General features: G+C 49.2%; 1 protein-coding gene across 1 annotated transcript in view; it reads right to left on the bottom strand.

Annotated features, from left to right (window-relative positions):
* The window catches only part of FXR2 (FMR1 autosomal homolog 2), a 34,655-nt gene extending 13,448 nt beyond the window's left edge, over positions 1-21,207 (bottom strand). The window contains exons 1-5 of the mRNA XM_042475189.1: positions 20,745-21,207; positions 9,553-9,605; positions 2,024-2,117; positions 1,318-1,389; positions 381-529 (exon numbers count right to left, since the gene is read on the bottom strand). Coding sequence (XP_042331123.1) covers positions 381-529; positions 1,318-1,389; positions 2,024-2,117; positions 9,553-9,605; positions 20,745-20,795 — 419 coding nt within the window. The 5' untranslated portion in view covers positions 20,796-21,207. The remainder of the gene's footprint in view (positions 1-380; positions 530-1,317; positions 1,390-2,023; positions 2,118-9,552; positions 9,606-20,744) is intronic.
* Positions 21,208-22,187: the final 980 nt, after the last annotated feature.

The following is a 22,187-nucleotide window of genomic DNA, read 5'->3' on the forward strand; positions in this document are numbered from 1 at the left end:
CCAACTGTAAGATGCATGGATTTGGCAGAAAATCCACACACAGAGTTTTACAACTGAAATTTCTGTTAACACTGCTACTGGGAGTCTCTTGGCAATTCACTGACTGTTGAAAGAAGGGCCTTTCACAGATTTGGTTCTGTACTGTCTTTAAAACAAATTAATTAAATTTAAAAAAGACCCTGCTGCTTTTAATTGTTTAACTCAAAAGCCTTTAATACTACAATGTATTTAACTGTGTTGAAGAAGTGCAAGTTTTTGTATTTAATGGTTCCTAAAGTTTCATCCTGTGCCACTTTTAAGCTTGGCATGAGCTGCCTGGCACCCCAGGCCTGGCAGACATTTGTGAGAGAAGTCAAATGAATCCAGAAGCCAACACTCACGCTTCTTTAAGATCTTCTGGTACGGCGATGGTGAATTTGAAAAAGCTGCACTTGGTGGCCACTTTGCAGGGATTGACCGGCCGCAGCCGTTCCAATGTGACAATTTCATTATAGATGGCGTCGCAAGCGGCATATTCTATGACGTAGAACTGGGAGAGGGAAGGCAAGCAGTGAAAGAGATGCCCAGAACCAACACAAAGGGTCTTCTCCTGAGCCCCCGAGGCTGGCACAGAAGAAAAAATATGCTACATTTCTAGGTTATTAAAGCCCTAGAATCTACAAAAGGGAAAGGTAAGGAACTTACAGGAAATGAATCCAGCCCTCCCTGGGCATTGGGAAGAAACTTCTCCAATGGCAGTCCGCCTTCCTTCCATTTCCACCCCCACCTCCAGAAATATGGGATGCTATAGCTATTAACCACCATATAATTCTGTCTTAGAAGTAGGGAATAAAATATTGGGGCCCTCATGCTAAGAGACTGACACAGTGGTTCCCAAACTTTAGTTCTTTAAATGCTTTGGCCTTCAGCTTCCAGAAGTCCTGACTGGTTGGGGATTCTGGTAACTGAAGTCCAAAACACCCAGGGGACCAAAGTTTGGGAGCCATGGGGCTAACAGAAGGCCCACTACTCAAATGAAAAGGGGAGTGCCCCTCTTCTGATCCTGATGTTACGCTTGCCAACACACTCCCTTGCAGCTGGTGTCTTGGTTCACTCACTGGAGCCACCTGCTTTGCCCTTGCTAGTCCTACTCCAGGGTTTGCTGCAGAGTGGTCTGGATTTCACAGGCTCATCTGCCTGGTTGTGCTCTGCATCCATGCTTAAAGCAGACAATGAACTACCATTCTTGCGTGGAAGGACCCAGTCCACTAAAGAGAGGAAAAAACCACCAGCTTGCCCTTTCTCATGAGGAAGGGGAGACACTGTCCCAAAACTTACATCTCCTTTCATCATTCGGACCCTGGCCAGCCACCAGCCACACGGCTCATGTTCGTTTGCTCGGGAATAAACCTGAGGGAGGCAAAGAGCAGGGTTGTTTTTTAAAATCATTTTTATTAAACATAAAAACAAGCACACACATTGTTTCTGTACATGTATCTAAGACATGCATTCCATGCAACACAACTATGAACTCTACTAAACAACCAAATAACCAAACATAACTAACACTACTGACTTCCCACCCACTAACAGATTAATATACAGTGGGCCCTGCCCTTACGCAGGGGGGATCCGACGGATCCCCCTCGTGTAAGGGAAAATCCGCATATGCTCATGTCCCATTGGAAACAATGGAGCATGTGCTCAGGGCAGCGCGTGTGCCGTGGGTGCGTGTGCCATTGCTTTTATTGTTGCGCGGCTTCGGCATAAGCTGGAAGCTGCGTAAAGTGTGTCCACGTACGGCAAAGGTGCAGTGTATTCCCCTATGTGCTATACATCCTTTAAATTACAATATATTTATGTTTCTACATCGTACAAACTGTGTTTAACTTATAAAACCCGAAACTGATATATGGGCCCAACAAGACTGTAAAAGAAGTAATAAACAATTCCCAATCTTTCTTAAAAACACCCACTTCCTTAACAAACCTTATCAATTTGTCCACCCTCCCCAAGACAAAGACACCCCGACCCTGCCACTCACCTCCACTTCATCACCTTCTGAAATCTCTTTGCTGTAGTCTGCAGGCGGGGGTAGCCGAACATCCCCAAATGGGATTTGTCTCTCGGGTTGCCAGCTAAGAAAGGGCAGAGAGAAGATCCTGGTGACAAGGAGACCAGCCATACCTGAACGGAATGTGCTGCTCAGCAAGCAAAAGATGGAGCCAGCTTGTTCTCTGATGTTCCAGAGATTAGAATCATAGAATCCTAGAGTTGGAAGAGATCACAAGGGCCTCCCAGTCCAACCCCAGTCAGCCATGCAGGGACTCCCAATCAAAGCATCCCTGACAGATGGCCATCCAGCCTCTGTTTAAAGACCTCCAAAGAGGGAGACTCCACCACTCTCTGAGGAAGAGTGTTTTACTGTTGAACAGCTTTTACTGTCAGGAAGTTCCTCGAACCAGTGGATTCAAATTACAAGAAAAGAGATTCCACCTAAACCTAAGGAAGAAATTATTGACTGTAAGAACTGTTTGGTGGTGGACTCCATCTTTGGAGCTCTTTAACCAGAGGATGAGTGAGCATCTTCCAGGAGTGCTTTAGGCGCGTTACAGACTGCCCAAAACGTGTGGTCTGCCGCCGCCGCCATTTGCAGCATGGAGGAGCCCCAGCGTACAAACCGCGCAGCTCCTCCGCGCTGCAAAAAGAAGCCCCAAAATGGCACTTCTCTTTGCGGCACAGTTATGACGCCGCGAGGTGCCAATGGCGCACTCGTGGCGTCATTTGCACTGTGTGACGTGTGGACGCAACTCGTCCGCTACATCAAGATGGCGGCCCCCATGTGGACAGGAGGCGCCATTTTGTACGGACTCAGTCCGTACTAGGGTTGAGGGGTGTCTGGAAGTGACACCCCTTCTGAACCCTACTACACCCATTCCTAACCCTACTACGCCCCTTCGGCGCGTCTGTAACATGCCTTAGTTGTGGATTCCTGCCTGGAAGAATGGGTTACTAGATGGCTCTTGTGGTCTCTTCCAACTAGATTCCATAATCCTGGGGAAAGAAGACCAGAAACGTTAAATTTTGCCCAAAGAGTGAGAGGAGATTGCCAAAATTCAAGAGCCTTGTAGGCCAGCAATGTCTTATTTTTCATTTTCCAGTGAGGAATGTCTTCTTTGAAGATGCATGTTGTATTCCCCCCGCCCCCGCCCCATCCCCTCAGTTGTTAGGTAGAGGCTCACTCTTCTCTACAGGCAAAGGGTCTGCCAGCCTTCGGTGCGAGGAGACACATGGCTGAGTTAACGGCCTCCAGAAAAACACAGTGTGATACAGTGGACCCTCCACATTTTCTGGAGTCAGGGGCACAGGATTCCCGTTACAATGGAAAAACCCCAAGTGGGGGGGAAAACCTTTTTATTTAATACCTGAGAGAAAAACTCTCTAGGACTCTCTAGGTCTTCCAGGGCAATTCTATGGTCAGGATCTGCCAGAAATTGACCACGAAATTGCACTGGAGGACCTACAAATGTCTAGGGAAGTGTTCTCTCTAGGAATCTCTAGGTCCTCCAGTATGAATTTGGTAGAAGTTGACAAGAGAGTCACCCTGGAGGACCTAGAGATTCCTAGAGAGAACTTGTGAATTAAATCTGTGAATAATCAAATCCACAAAACTCAAAGCCATAAATCTGGAAGGCCAACTGCATCATCCTCATCCTCATCAGTTTCACAATCTACCAGCTGTTACTGGCTGGTGTTCTGGACCATCAATGATTCAGGTTCTATCCAGGAATCCATAAGGTCTTATCCCATAATCTGGTAAGGATAGGAGAGGCATCATCATCTCCTTCTCCTTCCCCTCCTCCTCTCACCCTTCCTCTTATGGAGCTCTAAGCAGTGGAAATGGTTCTCTTCCTTCTCCCTTTCATTCTCCCTACTCAAAGGTTATCTGACAGTGAAACAGATGCTCTTGGAAAGTGAAGATTCCCCTTCAGTGGAAGCTTTCAGTTGAAAGTTGAATGCCTATTTCTCAGGAGACCTTGGTAATAGCAATAACATTTACACTTCTATACTGCTTAATAGTGAATCCCGAACTCTCTAAGCCAGTGGTTCTCAAGCTTCCTAATGCCACAATCATTTAATAAAGTTCCTCGTGGTGACCTCCAACCATAAAATTAGTGGTGTCTCAGTTCCTAAGACCATCGGTCTTAGGTGACCCCTGATAGGGTTTGCTCGACCTCCAAAGAGGTCACGACCCACAAGTTGAGAACTGCTGCTCTAAGTGGTTTACAATGTGAAAGCCAACTGCCCCCAACAAGCTAGGTACACATTTTAGTGACCTATGAAAGGATGGAAGGCTGAGTGGACCTTGGAGCCCTGGGATCTAACTCACAACCTTGAGGCTGCAGTATCAAACAAAAACAAACAAGCTTCATTTATATACCGCTTCATACCACCTAAGCAGTGTCTAAGCGGTTTACAACTGTAAGCTAATTTGCCCCCAACAATCTGGGTACTCATTTTAGCTCCCTCCTCGGAAGGATGCAAGCCTGAGTCGAGCTTGAACCCTTTTTCTGGTCTTGAACTCGCAACCTTATGGTATTGAGTGAGTGGCTGCAGTATCAGCATTTGACCACTGTGCCACCAGGGCTCACTACTAGCCCTTTTGTGCTCACTATGACTTTAGTGGTGGATTCCTTCACTGCCAAGCAGCTGGACTTGATAGCCCTTGGGAGCTCCTCCCAAATCAATGAGTCTGTCATTGGGCAATAATTGGAGCCCATCTGACCTCTTTACATGCTGCCACCAGCAGGGCTTTGTCATTACAGCTACGGAGGCTGGAAAGAATCCCGGGAACCTGGCTCCTCACAGCCACAGTGATTGGCAAAGGCATCATCCAAAGTAAAAAAGTGATAAGGCGCTTTCCCTTTTATTTGATCCCACAGCACAGTAACTTAGCAAAACAAAGACCACTTGAACATAAACTCCATCCAGTCCAGCATCAGGTAGCTAGCCCTGTCAATCTACATCAGGTTCGGCAGATACACCAACAGCCTGCCTTCTGGAGCAAATCTATTTCCCAATTGGGTACAGAAGGTGAACTGAACTGATTCTAGCTCCATCCCCAATAAGTGGACTAAGCGGACCTTGCAAGGGGGCAGCAGCCTGGAGCAGCTCTCCCAGAACAATGAAGACATAAAAAGCACCTTTGTTATCTCTGTTTTTTAACTGATTAATGGCACTACCACATTGCTTCAAACTAGCAAAAAGAAAGTACCACAAGTCTTGGGAAGCAAAGGGTTCAGGGTAAAGATGAGTCCAAGGAAGGGAGGCAAAGGGAAACACAAGAAGTGCCAGATGGCCAAGAGCAATGCCCACCACCCAACAGCCTGGTTGTTTACAGGCCCCTTCTTCCTCCTCCCGGCTGTGTTCCCAGTCTGCCAAGAGGACCAGGCACTGGGAACTAGCCCTGGTACTGCAAGGCTGCCTCATTAATGGCAGAGGAATTAACTGGGATTTGCACGCTGCTGCGGGGGATGCACAGACAGGAAGCCAGACAGAGCCACCGCTGGCAAGCTGCCAGCCTCCCTGCCCTCACTCACTTGGTCGCTCCTCCTGGCTGACGGACTGCTGCAAGCAGTCAGTTGGAAATTATTTGACCAAAGCCAGCACCAGCCTCCATCCGCGGAGGTGGCTGGGAGCCAGGCTGGCTTCCCTGGAGCAGCTGTTCCAGAGTGCCACATGTCACCGCTGCAACTGCCCGGGTATGACCTCTGTGAGCGGCTTGGCACTCTCCCTCCCCCCATCCTCACATGCACACTTCTGCTCTGCTGTCAGGAATGTCAGCCACTCTCACCTCATAAAACCATAGAGTTGGAGGAGACCACAAGGGCCATCCCATTCAACCCCCTTCAGCCATGCAGGAATACACAATCAAAGCATCTCCCTGCCAACCTCTGTTTAAAAACTTCCAAAGGAGGAGACTCCATCACACTCCAAGGGAGTGTCTTCCACTGACCGTTAAGAAGTTCCTCCTGAGAGTTAGGTGGAATTTCTTTTCCTGTAGTTTGAATCCATTGCTCCAGATCCTAGTCTCTGGAGCTGTGGAAAACAAGCCTCTTCCCTCTCCAATATGATATCCCTTCCAATATTTAAACGCAACCATCATGTACCCTCGTAACCTTCTTTCCATCAGGCTAAACATTCCCAGTCCCTAAGCTGCTTCTCATAGGGCTTGGTGGTTTCCAGACCTTTCACCATTTTGGTCACCCTCCTCTGGACACGTGTCCAACTTGTCACCATCCCCCAAAATCATCAGTGTCCAAAATCTGCCCATTCTTTCTGAAGCACCGAGGGAAGAAGCTCCCAACAGGCTCGGACTGTCTGGAGGGCAGATGGGACACAGCTGGTCTCCCATCTCACCCTACTTGGCTATGATGCACTCAGCAGCACCCCCCCCCCGTGCTGTGTCATTGCTAAATGGGGGGCAGCGGAGGGTTGCTAATCGAACAGGATGACACAGCTTCCGCCAAGGATTCTTGGCAGAGAGCCCCTGTACAACCTCAAGGAAGACTAGGGAGGCGGCTGAACATCTGAAGGAGGAGAGGATCCCTAACCTGTTTGGCTTCACCACTCAACCAGGCAGAAAGAAAGCCCCTCCAGGTGGTTCAGGCTGAAGAGACGCAAAGGCCAAGCCAGAGAGCCCAAGTCATCAATTCCCAAAGGGACCAGCTCTCCTAATCTATATTTTCATGACATCCATTTTAGCGTTCTACTGCTGTAAACTACTAGGCAGGAAAAGCTACGTATAACAGCTTCAGACACACAAAGTTGTTTGGATGGGTAAAGGGAGGCTCACAAGTCACAATAGTCCCCAAGTCTTTTACTATGTGGAAAACCAAAAGCCAACTCCTGATTTACTTCCTGGATTAAGTCCTCGTGTGGGGGGGCGGAGAGTGGAGGCATAAAAAATTGCCCCTCACAATCCCTAGGGAGCATCAATTTCAAACTAATCTATAAAACTGGGGGCATGGTAAGTAGTTGATCCTTCCCAAGATCCCACACAGTCAACCATGGCAGGTAGTTGCCCACCCTTATTCCAAAGGGTGTTCAAAAGGAGCAGAGGATGCTTCACCGAAAGGCAGTACAGAGCCCCACGAAGGGGCCAGTTTGCACCTACAGCACCTACCTGAGAGTGAAAGCCTGAGCTAGGAAAACTGCCCTACAGAAGCTGAAGCAGCAGCAACAGAGGAAGACCTCTAGGTTATTACTTACATCTTGAGGGTGGAAGACTAGTAATTCCCAGGGGGGGGGGGAAGGGATGGGTGTCATGAATCATAGTTGAAAGAGACCCCATAGAATCATAGGCCTGTTACAGACTGCCAAAATAAAGCTGCTTCGGGTCTCTTTGGAGGTATGCTGTTTAAATGATGCATGCATCCTAAGAATCTGGAAGCTGCATCAAAAGCTGCACTCTGGTGCTTAGGAATGGAGTGTGGCTTTGGCGCAACCTCCGGGCTCTTAGGACCCATGCATCATTTAAATAGCATACCTCCAAAGAGACCCAAAGCAGCTTTATTTTGGCAGTCTGTAACAGGCCATAGAATCAGAAGAGACCGCAAGGGCCATCTAGTCCAACCCCATTCTGCCATGCAGGACAACACCATCAAAGAACCCCCAACAAATGGCCATTTAGTCTCTGTTTAAAGACCTCCAAAGGAGACCAACACACTCCACTTTCGAACCGTTCTGACCATCAAATTCTTCCTAATGTTGAAGTAGAATTTCTTTTCCTGTAGTTTGCATCCACTACTCCATGTCTTAGTCTCTAGAGCAGCAGAAAACAAGCTTGCTCCATCCTCTATATGACATCCATGACATCTATGACAAAGGAACACCCTGTCAGTGACATGAGGAGACCTCCAGCACCTTGCAATCTCCTCCCCGCAATCAGTTTCTCGACTGCCCTAAGAGTCAGGCACTGTTAGGGGTACAAAAGAAGGACAGGAGAGGGCAGTATTCGAGGACCGGGGGGGGGGGGGAAGCAGCAGAGGAGGCAGCAACTCCGCTGGGACACAATGAGACCATTTCAAACTCTTAGGCGGGTTACCGCACCCCCTAACCCTAGTACGCGCTCTGCGCGCACAAAATAAATAATAATAATAATAATAATTGTTTTATTTATATACTGCTATTCCAAAGATCATAGCGGTGAACAGCAAGTAAGCTAATTAGCAAGTAAGCTAATTTGCCCCCCAACAGTCTGGGTACTCATTTTAGCGACCTCGGAAGGATGCAAGCCTGAGTCGAGCTTGGGCCCTTTTGCTGGTCTTGAACTCGCAACCTTGTGGTTTCGAGTGAATGGCTGCAGTACAGGCATTTACCCACTGCGCCACCAGGGCTCCTGGCTGCAGTACAAGCATTTACCCACTGCGCCACCAGGGCTCCATGGCCGTTCCACATGGCCGCCGCCATGATGGTGTCACGAACACGCCGCCTCCAAACGAGGCGGCGTGGATGTGACGCCATCACTCCGCGCGAGGGAGCTTAACGCGCCCTTTCCACGGAGCAGGAAGGAGCTCCGAAACGGAACTCCTTCCTGGTTTGCGTCGCTGGGCGCAGCCTTCAGACGGCTGTGCCCAGCGACGCAAGGGGGAAAGGGGCCAAGTGGCCCCTTTCTCCTCCTCCCTGCCGCCACGGGGTGTCCTTGGGGCTTGAAGCCCCAAGGACACCCCTTTCCAGGCTGTGGGGAAGTGGCCTTTTGCCACTTCCCCACGGCCCGGAAAGCGGCGGATCGGGGCCTCAGCGGCTGCCGTTCTACCCACTGAGGCCCCAATACACCAGGGAAAGTCGCGCCTACAGGCCGCCCCAAAGGGGCAGTCTGTAATGCGCCTTAGAAACCAACCTTGCCTCAGAGGGAAAAGCCCAACATGGGATTAAATCCAGACTGGAGGAAGCCAGCACCAAGTGACGAATGAGATGCCAGGCAACCCAGTATCTGGTCTTGGGAGCAAAGGGTGGCTTAGCAATAGAAATAGCAATAGCAACCCCATTTCTATACTGCTTATCAGTGAACTACGCACTCCCTAAGCAGTTTACAAGGTACAGGCCAACTGTCCCAAAACAAGGCGGGTATTCATTTTAGCAACCTACAGAAGGATGCAAGGCTGAGTGGACCTTGGAGCCCCTGGGATTGAACTTTCAACCTTGTGGCTGCAGTACAGGCACTTAACCACTGCTCTACGGGGCACGTCATCAAAGGAGCTCTGAGTTTGAGTTCTCTTCTCCAATACAACAATCCTTGTCAGAATACACTCTTTTTAAGAACACAGGTATTTTTGTTACTATCAGAGTGTTCAACAAATAAACATGGCCCCCTCTCAATGTCCTTAGAACTGCCAATTTCATCAGCCACTGCCAGCTTGGCCATCAGTAAGGGATGGGAGTTGCAGTCCACCATCATCTGTCTGAAGAGTTGCATACCCCCCTCTCCCAAATGGGGTAAACAGTGACTGACCTTCTCTAACAAAAAGAACAGGGGAGGGACCATCAGGCAGCATCTCTGGGGTGACTTACTTGTTTTCGAAGGATATTGTGACCGAATCTTCATGAACATCTTTAACAAAACCCTGTAAAGGAAGAGAGACAAGAGATGCTGTATTAACACTACTATGGGCAACACAAACAGCACCCTCTCCACAGGTTCTCTGACAAAGAGAGGATGCACCTATATTGTGTCCACTGGGCATGAAATAGTGAGCAACCAACATGGAGGAGCAGAGTGGAAGCAGAACCTCCATAAAGGAATGGCTGCTGCTGAGCAAGTGGACTCATGCTCAGGGCCATCCATCAGCCAACCAGTGACAGAAGGAGCAGCTGTCCACCCCAGAAGCAGCCCTTTGGAGGGTCAAACCTTTCAGCAAGAACCAGAGGGCCTGGATGGGGATGCTTGGAACCTGCAAATGTAACCAAAGTCCCACCACCTGCTTGACTCTTGACATGACAAGAACAAAGACAGGGCCAAAGAAAGGAGGTGAACCTGGAAGATAGCGAGGCATCTTCCAAGCAGTGCAGGGGCTCCAAGGAGGGCAGAAAGCCACAACCACTTTGCCTCCCTGTCCCCCCCTCTCTCTCACACACACACAGTGTCATATTTATTTTTACCACGGTACTCTAAAATGCTGTCAGAATAGCCAACAACAGATTCACAATTTGCACATCAGTTTTCCTTCAAAGAGCTCAGTGATGCTTTTTTAGGGTGTCCAAGTTGACTGTCTCCTCAAAAGACAAAAAACTGAAAGAGGTCCTAATACTGTATATACTCATGTATAAGTCTAGAAATTTAGGTCGAAAATTGACCCAAAAAACTTGAGTCGACTTATCCGTAAGTCAATGTAAGTACTGTGTCTTCTTATTTAAAAGAAGGAACCATCTCCTGGTGAAAAGCAAGATTATAGTATGTGAAGCACTGAACCCCTCTACTCTCTCATGCATCCAGCTTAAGAGTAAGCACAAAGAGCTATGTCTGCTGGAATTTTATAAGTTCTTTCACATTGTTTTGCTGTGCTTCATCCTTTAGATCCTTTGCTATATGCCCCTAAGTTTTACCCTCGACTTATCCACGGGTCATAGCAAAATCCATAATTTTGGCCAGAAAACATGCTCTCGACTTATACATGAGGTCAACTTATACAGTGGTACCTCGGGATACGAAATACCCAGGTTACGAATTTTTCGGGATACGAAAAAATCCCATAGGGATTTATTGTTTCAGGTTACGAAAGTTTTTTCGGGTTACGAAAAAACTCCGGCGCTGTGTTAAATGGAGCCGCGGCAGAGCCGCGGCTTTTTCCCCATTAGCGCCTATGGCAATTCGGGTTACGAAGGTTTTTCGGGTTACGAAATTAGCCGCGGAACGAATTAATTTCGTAACCCGAGGTACCACTGTAGTTGAGTATATGCGGTACATTTTTTGCTGGAGCTGCTGTAGAACTGCATGTTGAAATACTGGACAGGGTGATAAATGCCATCCCCAAACATTGAACTGATCACTCCTGGGTCTTGAGTAGGGCAACTTTTGAGCTCTTACATCCCTAGAGCTCCCGCCCTGCAGCCAAATTCCTTTATCTTTTCATCCATTTACTTACTTTAAACATTAATAACCCTGTATGTATATGTGCCTTCAGGACATGTGTCAACATATGGTGACCTCATGAATTCCGTAAGATTTTTTAAGCAAAGGAATGCTCAGAGATGGTTCTTACAGTTCTTTCCTCTAAAATAGAGCCTACACCATCTAGCATTGGTTAGTGGTCTCCCATCCAAGTGCTAACCAGAGCTGGCCATTAGCTTCCAAGATCAGACAGGATCTGGTACGTTTAGGGTACCTTGCCCTGAAAGTCCAAGGTAGTTCCAGGACAAGGATGAGAGCTGACCCCACCCCAAAATTGAACAGTCCAGTTTGCATGATCCACATATGGGCCAAAGGCAGGGAACAACTATTTGATTTGGAAGGGGAAACATTTCAGAGGTATTAGAAAACCAGAGCCCAGTTGGCAAACTGTGATTATATAGCTAAGGTTAGAGAGGTGAGTCAATATACTTGGGGGGGGGGAGGAATATTTTTGTGCAGTGAGTGTTGAATCCACAAAACTTTCTATGTAAAAGGCATGCCTGGATTAAACAATGCCCTCTGGCGTAGCAACAATGAAGTCCCCCAATTTAGGTTTTGGGATTCTGGCCCAGCTGCCAGAGAGCCATGCTCACACTTATGGCTGGCGCTGCCAGGGGAAAAAAGAGGGCAGCTGCAGGGTTGCCATTAAGGGAGGAAGACAGAGATACAAACAAGTGTTCCCAGTTTGGAGCATGAGGAAGTCAAGTTAGAATGTCCTGCATGTCCAAAGCATGACAGAAAGAACAGGTGCTGCGGGGGACTGGGAGGCTTACTCTGCCAACTGCCCAAACAAGAAGTAGTCAGCAGAAAGTAGTGTGTGCTGCACACAAACAGAAAGCCCATTAGTCCAATCAGCAGCACCTACTGAAGCAGGAAAAGACACTGATGGTAATCATAGACTCACAGAGTTGGAAGAGACCCCCAAGCACCATGTGGCCCAACTCCCCATCTGCCATGCAGGAACTCTCAATCACAGCATTCATTGAGGGAGTGTGTTCCACTCTTGAACAGCTCTTACTGTCAGGAACTTCCTCCAAATGTCGAGGTGGAATCTCTTTTCCTGTAGCCTGGCATCTTTTGATCGAAGTGAGAATTCTGCCCAAGCCCTATGAGAGAAACCTTCCTAAAGAACATGCCTGAGGTATCCTGCACTCTTATGGGTTTGATGCTGTATTTTGCAAAACTCACATTTTTCACAGGAACCGACTCTCCCTTTAGAAAGTGTGGTTACAACCAACCATTTCATTCCCAGCAGAGACATCCTCAGTCTCCCAACCCTGCCTATCACATCCTACTGGCTGTGTCCCGAGACGTCCGAGATAACCAAACTCTGCCCCACTTTCCACGTCTGGAATGGATCGGGCACACAGTGTCTTGACAATTCAAGGGGAAGATGGGGAAACAACCCAACAAGCCTTCTCAACTGTAGAATTCAAGAGGGATCAAAGACTCTGGGGGCCTTCCAAATGCCCCTTGCCTGGTTGGCTGTTCTCACTGCTGCCTCCACAGCTCTAAGACTCCCTTTCTGAGCTCCGCCTGCAGCTATAAAGAGCACCTCATTTATCATCCCTTTGGCTCAGACCAGATCAGGCCCCTTCATGTCACAAGGAACACAGGAACATCCCCACCTCCCACGTCCTCCACCTCCAGACGGGGGTCTACTTTACCCTCTGGGTTACATTGCTGGGGCTAAAATAAAAAATGGCTACTACATAAGGCCTGCGCTGTTTCTTGGCACCACACGAGAGTTTCAAGGAATCCTTTATTCAGCCACCCTGGATCCCAGTATTGGAGAGAGGCAGGACATGAAAGGAAGGAAGGCAGAGTTAGAAGGCCCCTGTGCTGTTCGCATTCACTTGCACATCCCCAAGCTGTAGACCCAGGAATTTACAGCTGACCATTAGAGCCTATAGTGCAACTCCATATAAAACAGCTGGTAACCTCCACACGTTTCTTCCTGCTGTTCAGCAAGCCTTCCCTCTATTATCCTCCCAGTCTTTGATATAAAAACAGAGCTTGTTGTTTTAAAACCAAGAGCTCTCCGCCAGCATTGCCACCTGTGGGGACAACGTATGCACAGCCTTGTACCTGAAATAGTTCCAGCTCCATACTGGACAAAGGATTTTGAAACTCAATGTACTCATGTAAGAAAAGAAAGGACCTGGCTGACCAGCATTAAAGTTGCTCCAGTTGTAGCACAATCACTGTCCCTTATGGGGCTGCCTTGGGGAAATGGGTGGAAACATCAATGGGTCCAAGGCACTGCAGCTGGACTGCTTGCTGGTTATAGGAAACATAAAACTCCTGAGTTACAACATCAGCATGGCTACCAGTTGTTTCCAGGCACAGTCCAAGGTGCTGGTTATGACCTATAAAGCCCTCCACAACCTGAAGGACTGTTGCCTCTCTATATGGGCCGACCCAAGTTTAAAGATTTTTGGTGGAGGGTGTTCCCTTGGTCCCACCACCACCACCACCACCACAGGTACAGCTACATTTGGTGGGCGCAAGGGAGAGAGCCTTCTTGGTGGTAGCTTCCAGGCTGTGCAAACTCCCTCCCACAGGAGGCCTGGTTGGTTCATTCTCTGCTTTCTTTTTGCCAGCATGAAAAGAGCTTTCCTAAATTTGGTTTTAAAAGCCTCTGACTTGGGCTCTATGCTGGAAGAAAAATAGGATAGAAATCAAATAAGTGAAATAAATTAATTAAAAAGTAAAATTTACAGTATGCATGGGCTGGAGTATGACAAGGTAAGGGAGTGTGGCCATGCATGCAAGTGCCTGCTACTTCTACCACCAAAGTTGTACCACCATGCAAGCAAACTCCTTCCAGGAAGGCCAGCTCAGTAAGCTTACTCTCACACATAGGGAGTACTGATATTCACTCAGTCTGCTCTCCAGAAAACAGAAGCATAATCGGCTGAGGACGAAACCCTGTGACTAGAGCATTTCCCTGGCAATCCACATGTGATCAGGAGACCAACTTTTGCTTCCCTGCTTCCTCCTCTTGGGTCACCCAAGAAAATCCCCAAAGAGCCCAGGCAAACACACATGAATGAATGCATAGCTGGCATGCTCGAGACCAAAGACAGCAGCAGCAAGGCCCTCAAGATGCTCCCCAAAGGTACCTCCAGGAGAAGGGAGCAAAATTAACCTGGCCACTTTCAGCTCAGAGTCAGCTGGCATGACCCCACCACATACACAATTTATAGATGAGACTGTAAAGCAGAGGACCCTGTTCCCAGCAATAAGTGCTGCTTTAAAATGCTGTCCATATGGCCGATACCTTTCTACCAAAGACTTGGCAGAGAAAGAACATTCCTACTTTCTGCTCAATCAGCTGCCTCTGGGGGAAGATATAGCAACCACCAGAGATACTTAAGCAGCTGCAACCCAGCAGAGACCAGCAGAACCAGAGACTACAATGTGGAATCTTTAACGACAAATGGCCTTCTACCAGACAAGGCCTGGGGTCTGTCTCCGAACCTGGAAACATTGCCCTTTTTTGGAGGCTATATAAATTCAAGAGAACAATTAGCCATGCTGGCTGAAGAATTCTGAAAGCTGCAGTCCAAAAGAAGAATGTTCCCATGCTCTGGTCTATCTAGCCCAGTGTTGACTATTTTGACTGGCAGGACACTCTCACATTATCTTCAACCTGGATCCCTTCATGGGAAAATTGGAAACTGCCCTTACACTGACTTATGCTCTTGGGAGAGTCCAGCTAGTCACATACTGTCAACACTGACTGGCAGCCACAGTCCTTCAGGGCTTCAGGAAGGGTTCTTCACCTAGACTTACCTGAAGATACCAACAGGACTGAAACTGTGACCTTCTGCATAGAAACACAGGAAGCTGCTGTTAATGGGTCAGAAGTGGCAGCCTTAACTCTCTAGGCTATCAGGCCAGATTCTCTCTCAGAAACACCCAGAGGTTCCTGCTATTGCCTCCTGGCGATCTCCCATCCAAATATTAATCAGGGCTGACTCTGCTTAGCGCCAGAGACTTAGTCATGTTGAGAATGGCAGGGTGGTAAAGGAAGCGAGGTTGAATCTGGAATGTCCTGCAACCATGAGCCTCTCCCACTGAGCTACAGCTGGCATACCCTACTCAGACTTACCCATCCCGTTTCTCCGACTGAGAGTCTTTTGAGGACATGTAACACGATGGGGAGACAAGACAGGGGAGAGATAGCTGGCAAAAAAAATGTTATGGGATGGGTGGGGTTATAAATGACTTTAAAAATAACTTACTTGATAAGGAATGTGGGGAGATGCCACAGCAAAAGGGCATGTAAAGAGGCCAAAAATAACTTGCTCTACTCTGAGAGCCAGAGATTAACCCTCAAAAGATTTCTGTATTTTGATCTGCGGCCATCTTCATTCCAGACCCTTACTGGTGTGACTCCATTTTAAGGTGGGAAATCTAAAATCAGCAGCAAGTACAATACCATGCCCCTACCATGTCTGTCCTGCCCCTCTTCATGGGGGGAGCACATTTAGCCAAGGGCCCACCAATGAGGAAGTTCCCCTTGCTAGGGAATAGTGACCAGAGATTCTGATGAAATAAATGATTTCTTTGCACTGACCTGCTGAAGTTTGGCACAACTCAGCATCTCAGCTGTTCCAGGTGTTCTCGTTTTCATTGCTGGTCTATTTGCCCTCATGACCTTGAATACAGCCTTCCCCAACTAAGGCTCTCTGGATGTACTTGGACTGCAGTTTTCATCATCCCCAGCCAAGGTCCAGGATTTCTGGAGGGCTCCAGGTTGGGGAAGATTGTCTTGACAGCTAATTTGAATCCCAGTTTTGGGGGGGGGGGAGCAGGATATAATGTTGTTAATAGCAATAATGGTAAGAACAGTGACATCTCATATGAAGCTGTCTATCATCTATCAGCTAAGCAGCTGTGTATCACCTGCAAAGAACCCTTCACTATGTAGCACTGAGGCTCAAAGATGACAGGGGAGCGCTCTTTACAGATGATACCCCACCTCTGTGTCCAGTAAGCCTCTTAAAATCCCTGCTCCTATCAACAGGCAAAAAGAAGGGAACATTTATTTTAATACAAACTCAAGGTGCCATAGCAAAAATGTTCAAAGCCTTTGCTATAAAACTTGTTTCCACCTCTGTGTCGAAAGACGCCCAAACTCACCTGAGAAACAGACATTACAGCTAGGTCCACTAGACTATAGGTGCAGAAGTAGAAACTACAAGGAGTGTCAGGCTCAAACCTGAGATGAAAGTCTGAATGAACTCTTGCTGACAACGGATTCCCCAGCTGTAAAAACTGGACTAGGATCCTGCAAAGCTTTGGCATGCTGACACAAAGACAGAATGACAAGGAGACTACTAACAGGACTACTAAACTTTCAATTCCACTTTTCTTGTTAAACATTTAAATTAACAACAACAAGAACAAAAAGGAGTTGCCTCATACTAAGTCAAACTGTTGGCTAGCCTCACCCAGAATCCTTGTTTCAGCCTTCTGCAAAGTTTTGGGCCTTCAGTTGTATTGGACTACATAGCTGGCTGGGTATCTCTGGGAGCAGCAGCCCAGCAGGTCAGGAGGGTACCATGGGCAGGAAAAGCAGGTCTGATCTGAGTAGCAGCCATTCCTTAGCATAAGCCTTTCCTCACTCTGCTGCCCAAGGCCCTTCCACAAGTACTGATGTCAGGCACTCACCAAGAAAAATGTATGCTCTCTATCCCAATGTCTATTTTATCTTTCACCAGAACCCAAAGGTCCCCTGTCAGGTGCAAAATGAGGCCGTGGGGAGGCAATTCAAGGAATGCCACTGGGCACAAAGCACCATCCAGAAATTAGATTTCAGTACCAGAACTTAAACCAATACACAAATACACTTAGGGGTAAGTGAGGAAGCTTTTTTCCCTTGCTATTATTAAGCAGCTAAGAGCGAAAAAAGGATTTGATTCACTACTGTAAACCATTCAGGGATCTACCCACAGACGCTACTATCCACCCCTGATTCCTGCCCTATTAAGACTCCCTGTCTCCTAAAAACCCAAGCAAAGTCTTTCCTTACAAGGCAAGAAGGTAGTTCAGACGAGTATGTTTCAGTGCAAAGATAAAAACAGCCATGCTTCCCTCTCAAACTGACCCACACTACACACAGGTGGAGAGAAAGAGAGGCAGGCAGGGCCACCGGTCCGGAGGGACATGTGTCCATGCCAATCAAGAAGGGAAGAGATACAGTTACAAGGCCTCGCATCTTTATTTCCTTACACAATAAAGGAACACGAAACTTAACGGCACAGAGATATAAATAAACTGCTGGCCTGGCGGATGGCTGCTGACTAATGCAGCTGAAAGCACAGGTGCGATCAGTAGTTCGCGTCAAGAGGGAAGACCTGAGCAGGAAAGCTGTTCTCAGGACATGCAGAGAGCAAGGATTTCAGATGATGTTATGCCCAATGAAGGAGAAAGGGAAAAAGCAAGTAGGTAAGAAGGGTGTGGCTCTCCTGTTGCAAGACCACCCCTTCTCCCACCAAGGAGCCACACGGTGTTTCCCCCTGGCCTCCCCAAGAGGTCTCTGATGGATGAGAGCAAAGGTTCCTCTAGTCCAGTGGTCCCCAAACTGTGCCCTTTAAGAGATTTTGGACTTCAGCTCCCAGACGCCTCAGCCATGTTGGCCAGTAGTCTGGGATTCTGGGAGCTGAAATCCAAAATCTCTTAAAGCTCACCGTTTGGGGACCACTGGGCGAATAGATGCCCCAATGGGAAGCCCACAAGCAGCAGGGCACAAAGGCAAACAGCTGCTCCATATGGCAGCCCCCCACAACTGGTACTTTGAGGCAAATCCCCACTAATACCAGACCTGGTTGGTACACAAGCATCATGGCTTGCAGCCACTGAGAGCCTTACACATTGGTACAGTCCCCTTTAATAGTGGTCCCAGCTGGTAGCCGTCGTCCAGCTGCCCTTTCAAAGTTCAGGCCCTAGAGAGGAAGGGCCTAATGCTGTGGTAACATTAAGCTCCAAAAAGGCACAGCAGCAACTGACACTATTCTTTCCCACCACACACACAAAAAGCTATCTGATCTCCACTGGCAGCCTCCTAAAACTTCCCTCCCACTGCCACAATCCCAGTTCCTTAATCTCTCATTGCTGGTCCAGGAGCATCCCTAAAGAAAATGGAAACACATCTCAAGATGTGGGCAATGCCTGCTTTTCCATTCATCCCCTGTCAGCAAAGTCAGGCATCTGAGAAGGTTTGTGGAGCTGGAGAAATGCTGGGAAAAGGCTCCGTCAGGATGGACCTCCAAAGCGGAGCGAGACGCCAGAATATATTGTTTTACAAAACAGCAAGGACCCTGACAGAACAGCAGAAGAACCATAACCGACACCGGGAATTACCACTGACACAGGCTAGCCTGAAGAAGAAGAGCCCTCCCTCCGGTCCATCTGCCTTGGTCCAGCCCTCCAAGGGAGAGAAGAACTGCTGGACCCAATCCCCTGCCCCCTCACCATTCCCTTCTCCTTTTGTGTCGTGTCTTTTAGATTGTGAGGGCAGGGAACCGTCTATTATCCCCTCTGTTGTAAACTGCTCAGATTCTCAGTGATTGGGCGGTATATAAAGAAATCCTATTATTTATTATTATTATTAAGATGCTCAGAAGATGTGCTGGGTGTATGTTGGTGGTGGTGGTGGTGACAAAAAGCCCGAGTAATGCTTCAGCCTGTGGATGCTCTTAAGGCCCTCTTCAGCCTCCAGACCCTTCTGTGGATTTCACCAGCCGCTCCCCCAGTTTCTGCTTCTTCTCAAGAACAGCTGCAGAATGACCCTGGGCACAAGTGACTCTGCCTGAGACCAGCTAAACTGGGAGACACCCAGGAGACAATTCTCAAGATCTTCAGGTATTGACTAGGAAGCAATTGTGGCTTAAAACCATGGAAAGCCACAGCTGCCAGTCACAGTTTGCAATACTGGGCCCAATGGACACCCCCCCCCAATGCATCTGACTCAGTGATAAAAAGCAGAAATGTTTCAACTGCCACGAAAGAAGGGGAGTCCGGGCCCCCCCCCCCCTTCCTGCCATCCCACCTTCAACATGCTCCTAGGAATTGGAAACTAAGCATGATGGACCCTCAGATGGGAGATCTCCAGGAGCAAAAGGAAGAATGTCCAGGAGCTGTAGTTGCTGTATGCCTTCAAGTTGTTTCAGACTTATGGTGACCCTAAGGCAAACCTATCACAGGGTTTTCTTGACAATGTTTGTTCAAAAGTGGTTTGCCATTGCTATCCTCTGAGGCTGAGAGGATGTGACTTGCCCAGGGTCAAGCAATGTGTCTGTATGCCAAGCAGAGATAGGAACGCTTGCTGTGGTATGCCATCAAGTCATTTCCCACTTATGTTGATGCTATAATGCAGTTGTCTTGGCAAGGTTTTAAAGAGGGGCTGGGGTTGCCATTGCCATCCTCTGAGGCTGAGAGGCTGTGACTTGCCCAGGGTCAAGCAATGGGTTTGTACGGCCGAGTGGGAATTTGAAAACTGGTCCCCAGAGCTCAAGCCACAACACCAAGCTGGCAGGAAGGGGAGCACAAATCTCCCAGGTCCTTGAAAGGGGGAATGGGACCAATTCAGCCCAGTATTGCCAGCTCTGCCTGGTAGTCTCCTCTCCTTCCTTCGACCAACAAGCGTCCATCCGAGGAGGAGGAGGAGGAGACCGCCAGCTCAGCTTCCCTAATTCCTGGTCTGGGGCCCAATCTCTCCCCCAAAGGCTCATCCTCCCCGCACCTTGTGCAAACACTGTCCCCTCCTCAAAAGGCCCCTCAAATGGAGTCTCCCTCCTCCCCAGCCAATTCCCACCCCCCACATCTCAGCTCATCCCTTCCCCACACTGGCCCTTTGGGCTATGGCTTTGATTGAGAGTTCCTGCAGGGCAGAAGGGAGTTGGACTGGATGGCCCTTGGGGTCTCTTCCAACTCTAGGACTCTATTGGCCCACATGGCTAAGGCTTCTGGGAGCTGAAGTCCAAAGTCTCTTCAGGGACACAGTTCTGGGAACCACTGACGGTACTTGCCCATTGGGAAACCATACTTACATTGGGGCAGGGGTCCCCAAACTGTGCCTCTGAAGAGATTGTGGGACAACATCTCCCAGAAGTCTCAGCCACGTTGGCCAATAGGCTGGGATTCTGGGAACTGAAGTCCAAAAACCCTTAATAGATAGTATTTTAGTACCCCAAACTGTGCCCTTTAAGAGACTCTGGACTCCAGCTCCCAGAAGACCCAGCCATGTCGGCCAATAGCCTGGGATTCTGGGAGCTGGAGTCCAAAATCTCTTAAAGGGAACAAATGTAAGCCTAACTGTTTCCTTTGAGATTGTTGGCCTCCATCTCCCAGAATCCCAGGCCACTGGCCGACATGGCTGGGGCTCCTGGGAGATGAAGCCCAAAATGCCCTTAAAGGGCCACCGTTTGGGGACCCCTGGACTAGAGCCTCGGAGGGGGTCTTTTGAGGAAGAAGGGGGCTCCCTCGGCCCCTCCCCTCCCGGCCTCAGGTCTCCATGGCAACCGCGGGGGCCCCGCCCACCCCTCCGTCTCCGTGGCAACCGGGGCTCCTCTCCCTTCCTCACCTTGTAGAAGGCCCCGTTGGAGCCGCGGACCTCGACGGGGAGGCCCTCCATGGGCCCCGAGGGCGCCGCCGCAGGAGGAGGAGGCGGCGGAGGAGGAGGAGGGGGTCCGGGGGCGGCCGAGGAGGACGACGGCGGCGGAGGGGAAGACGCTCCGCCGCCGCCGCCGTCGCTGCTCCTCCTCCTCGGGGCCGGTTCTTCTTCCCCTTCTTCTTGCGGCGCCTCTGCCGCCTCTGAGGGGGGGACGGGGGCGGGACGGGCCCCGGCCTCCACGGGCTCCGCCACCGTGACCGCTCCCTTCAAGCCGTGGCCTCGCGAGGCCCGGCCCCCCACCCTCTCCCCGGCCGCGGCACGGCCTGATAGCCCTCTCTGGCGCCGCTGCCTCCGCGGGCCCCGTCCTTCTCCTCCGAAGGAAAGACCGAATGAGACCCACCGACCTCCCCTTACACAGCCAGGCGGCCACTGCGCCTGCGCGAGCCTCTGCGCATGCGTAAGCGCGCGCCGTCGTCGACAGAGGACGCTTTCCTTTCTTCCCCGCCCCGCCCTCTCCGACCAGACCACGCCCACTACAGTCCTTATACGCCCTCCTCTTTCAAGCTCCGCCCCTCTGTACCCGAACCGAGCCAATCGTAGGCGGGGATTCCGCTAAAGAGGCGGGGCGGGACCAATTTTTTTCCCCTGACACACCCAATAGAAAACGAAAGGCTTTCTTTCTCATAGTTACTTCCTCTCCTCCCCCCCCCCCCCGGCAACATGCCAATCATAGTTGGGGGGGTTCCTTCCACTTTCGCTCAACAGGATTTATGAGCGTTGGCCAATCCCAAAAGAGGCCCGCTTTTAAAAGCCAATCGTGAAAGTATTCTTGGCTCCGTCGCAACCAATCCTGGCTCGGCTTTTTTTTGTCCCACCTTTTTCCCTTTCAGTCCTCAAAGGGTCGGTAGACGGATGACACACTGAGAGGGAGGGGAGGAGTCGGAGGAGCCACGCCCCGTCTCCTTGAAAGTGCTCATCGCACGGAAAGTCCCGCCCATAACTAGGGCGCTTGCTCGGTCTTGATTGGTTCGCTCGCCACGTCAATTGATAAGGCGGTCATTTGAGGGAAAAAGAAATTTTCTCCACAGAGTACTAGGGCGGGGTCGGAATCCCTCATATTTTGGACCCGCCTACATTTTTTAGTGGACCAATCAACGTGCGCAGTCACCCTCCTTCGTTATCAGTCAATAGTGGGCAGTGACTCCGCACCCCTTTTTTTAGGGTTGTGGGTTCGAATCCCGCCTGCGCTCAATTGTTTGAGGGAAAATATTACTGTATGACTTTTTAAAGCTAAATATAGGCGACGTGATACACATTATTACAGTAATTAAAAACAAAAATGACTAGCTGTTTAGTTTGAAAACACATGTATTCATATCAAGTCTTTATAATATTTATATAATGTCACATAAA

This window comes from Sceloporus undulatus, chromosome 6 (genome assembly GCF_019175285.1).
Source record: "Sceloporus undulatus isolate JIND9_A2432 ecotype Alabama chromosome 6, SceUnd_v1.1, whole genome shotgun sequence".
Classification (NCBI taxonomy): Eukaryota; Metazoa; Chordata; class Lepidosauria; order Squamata; family Phrynosomatidae; genus Sceloporus; species Sceloporus undulatus.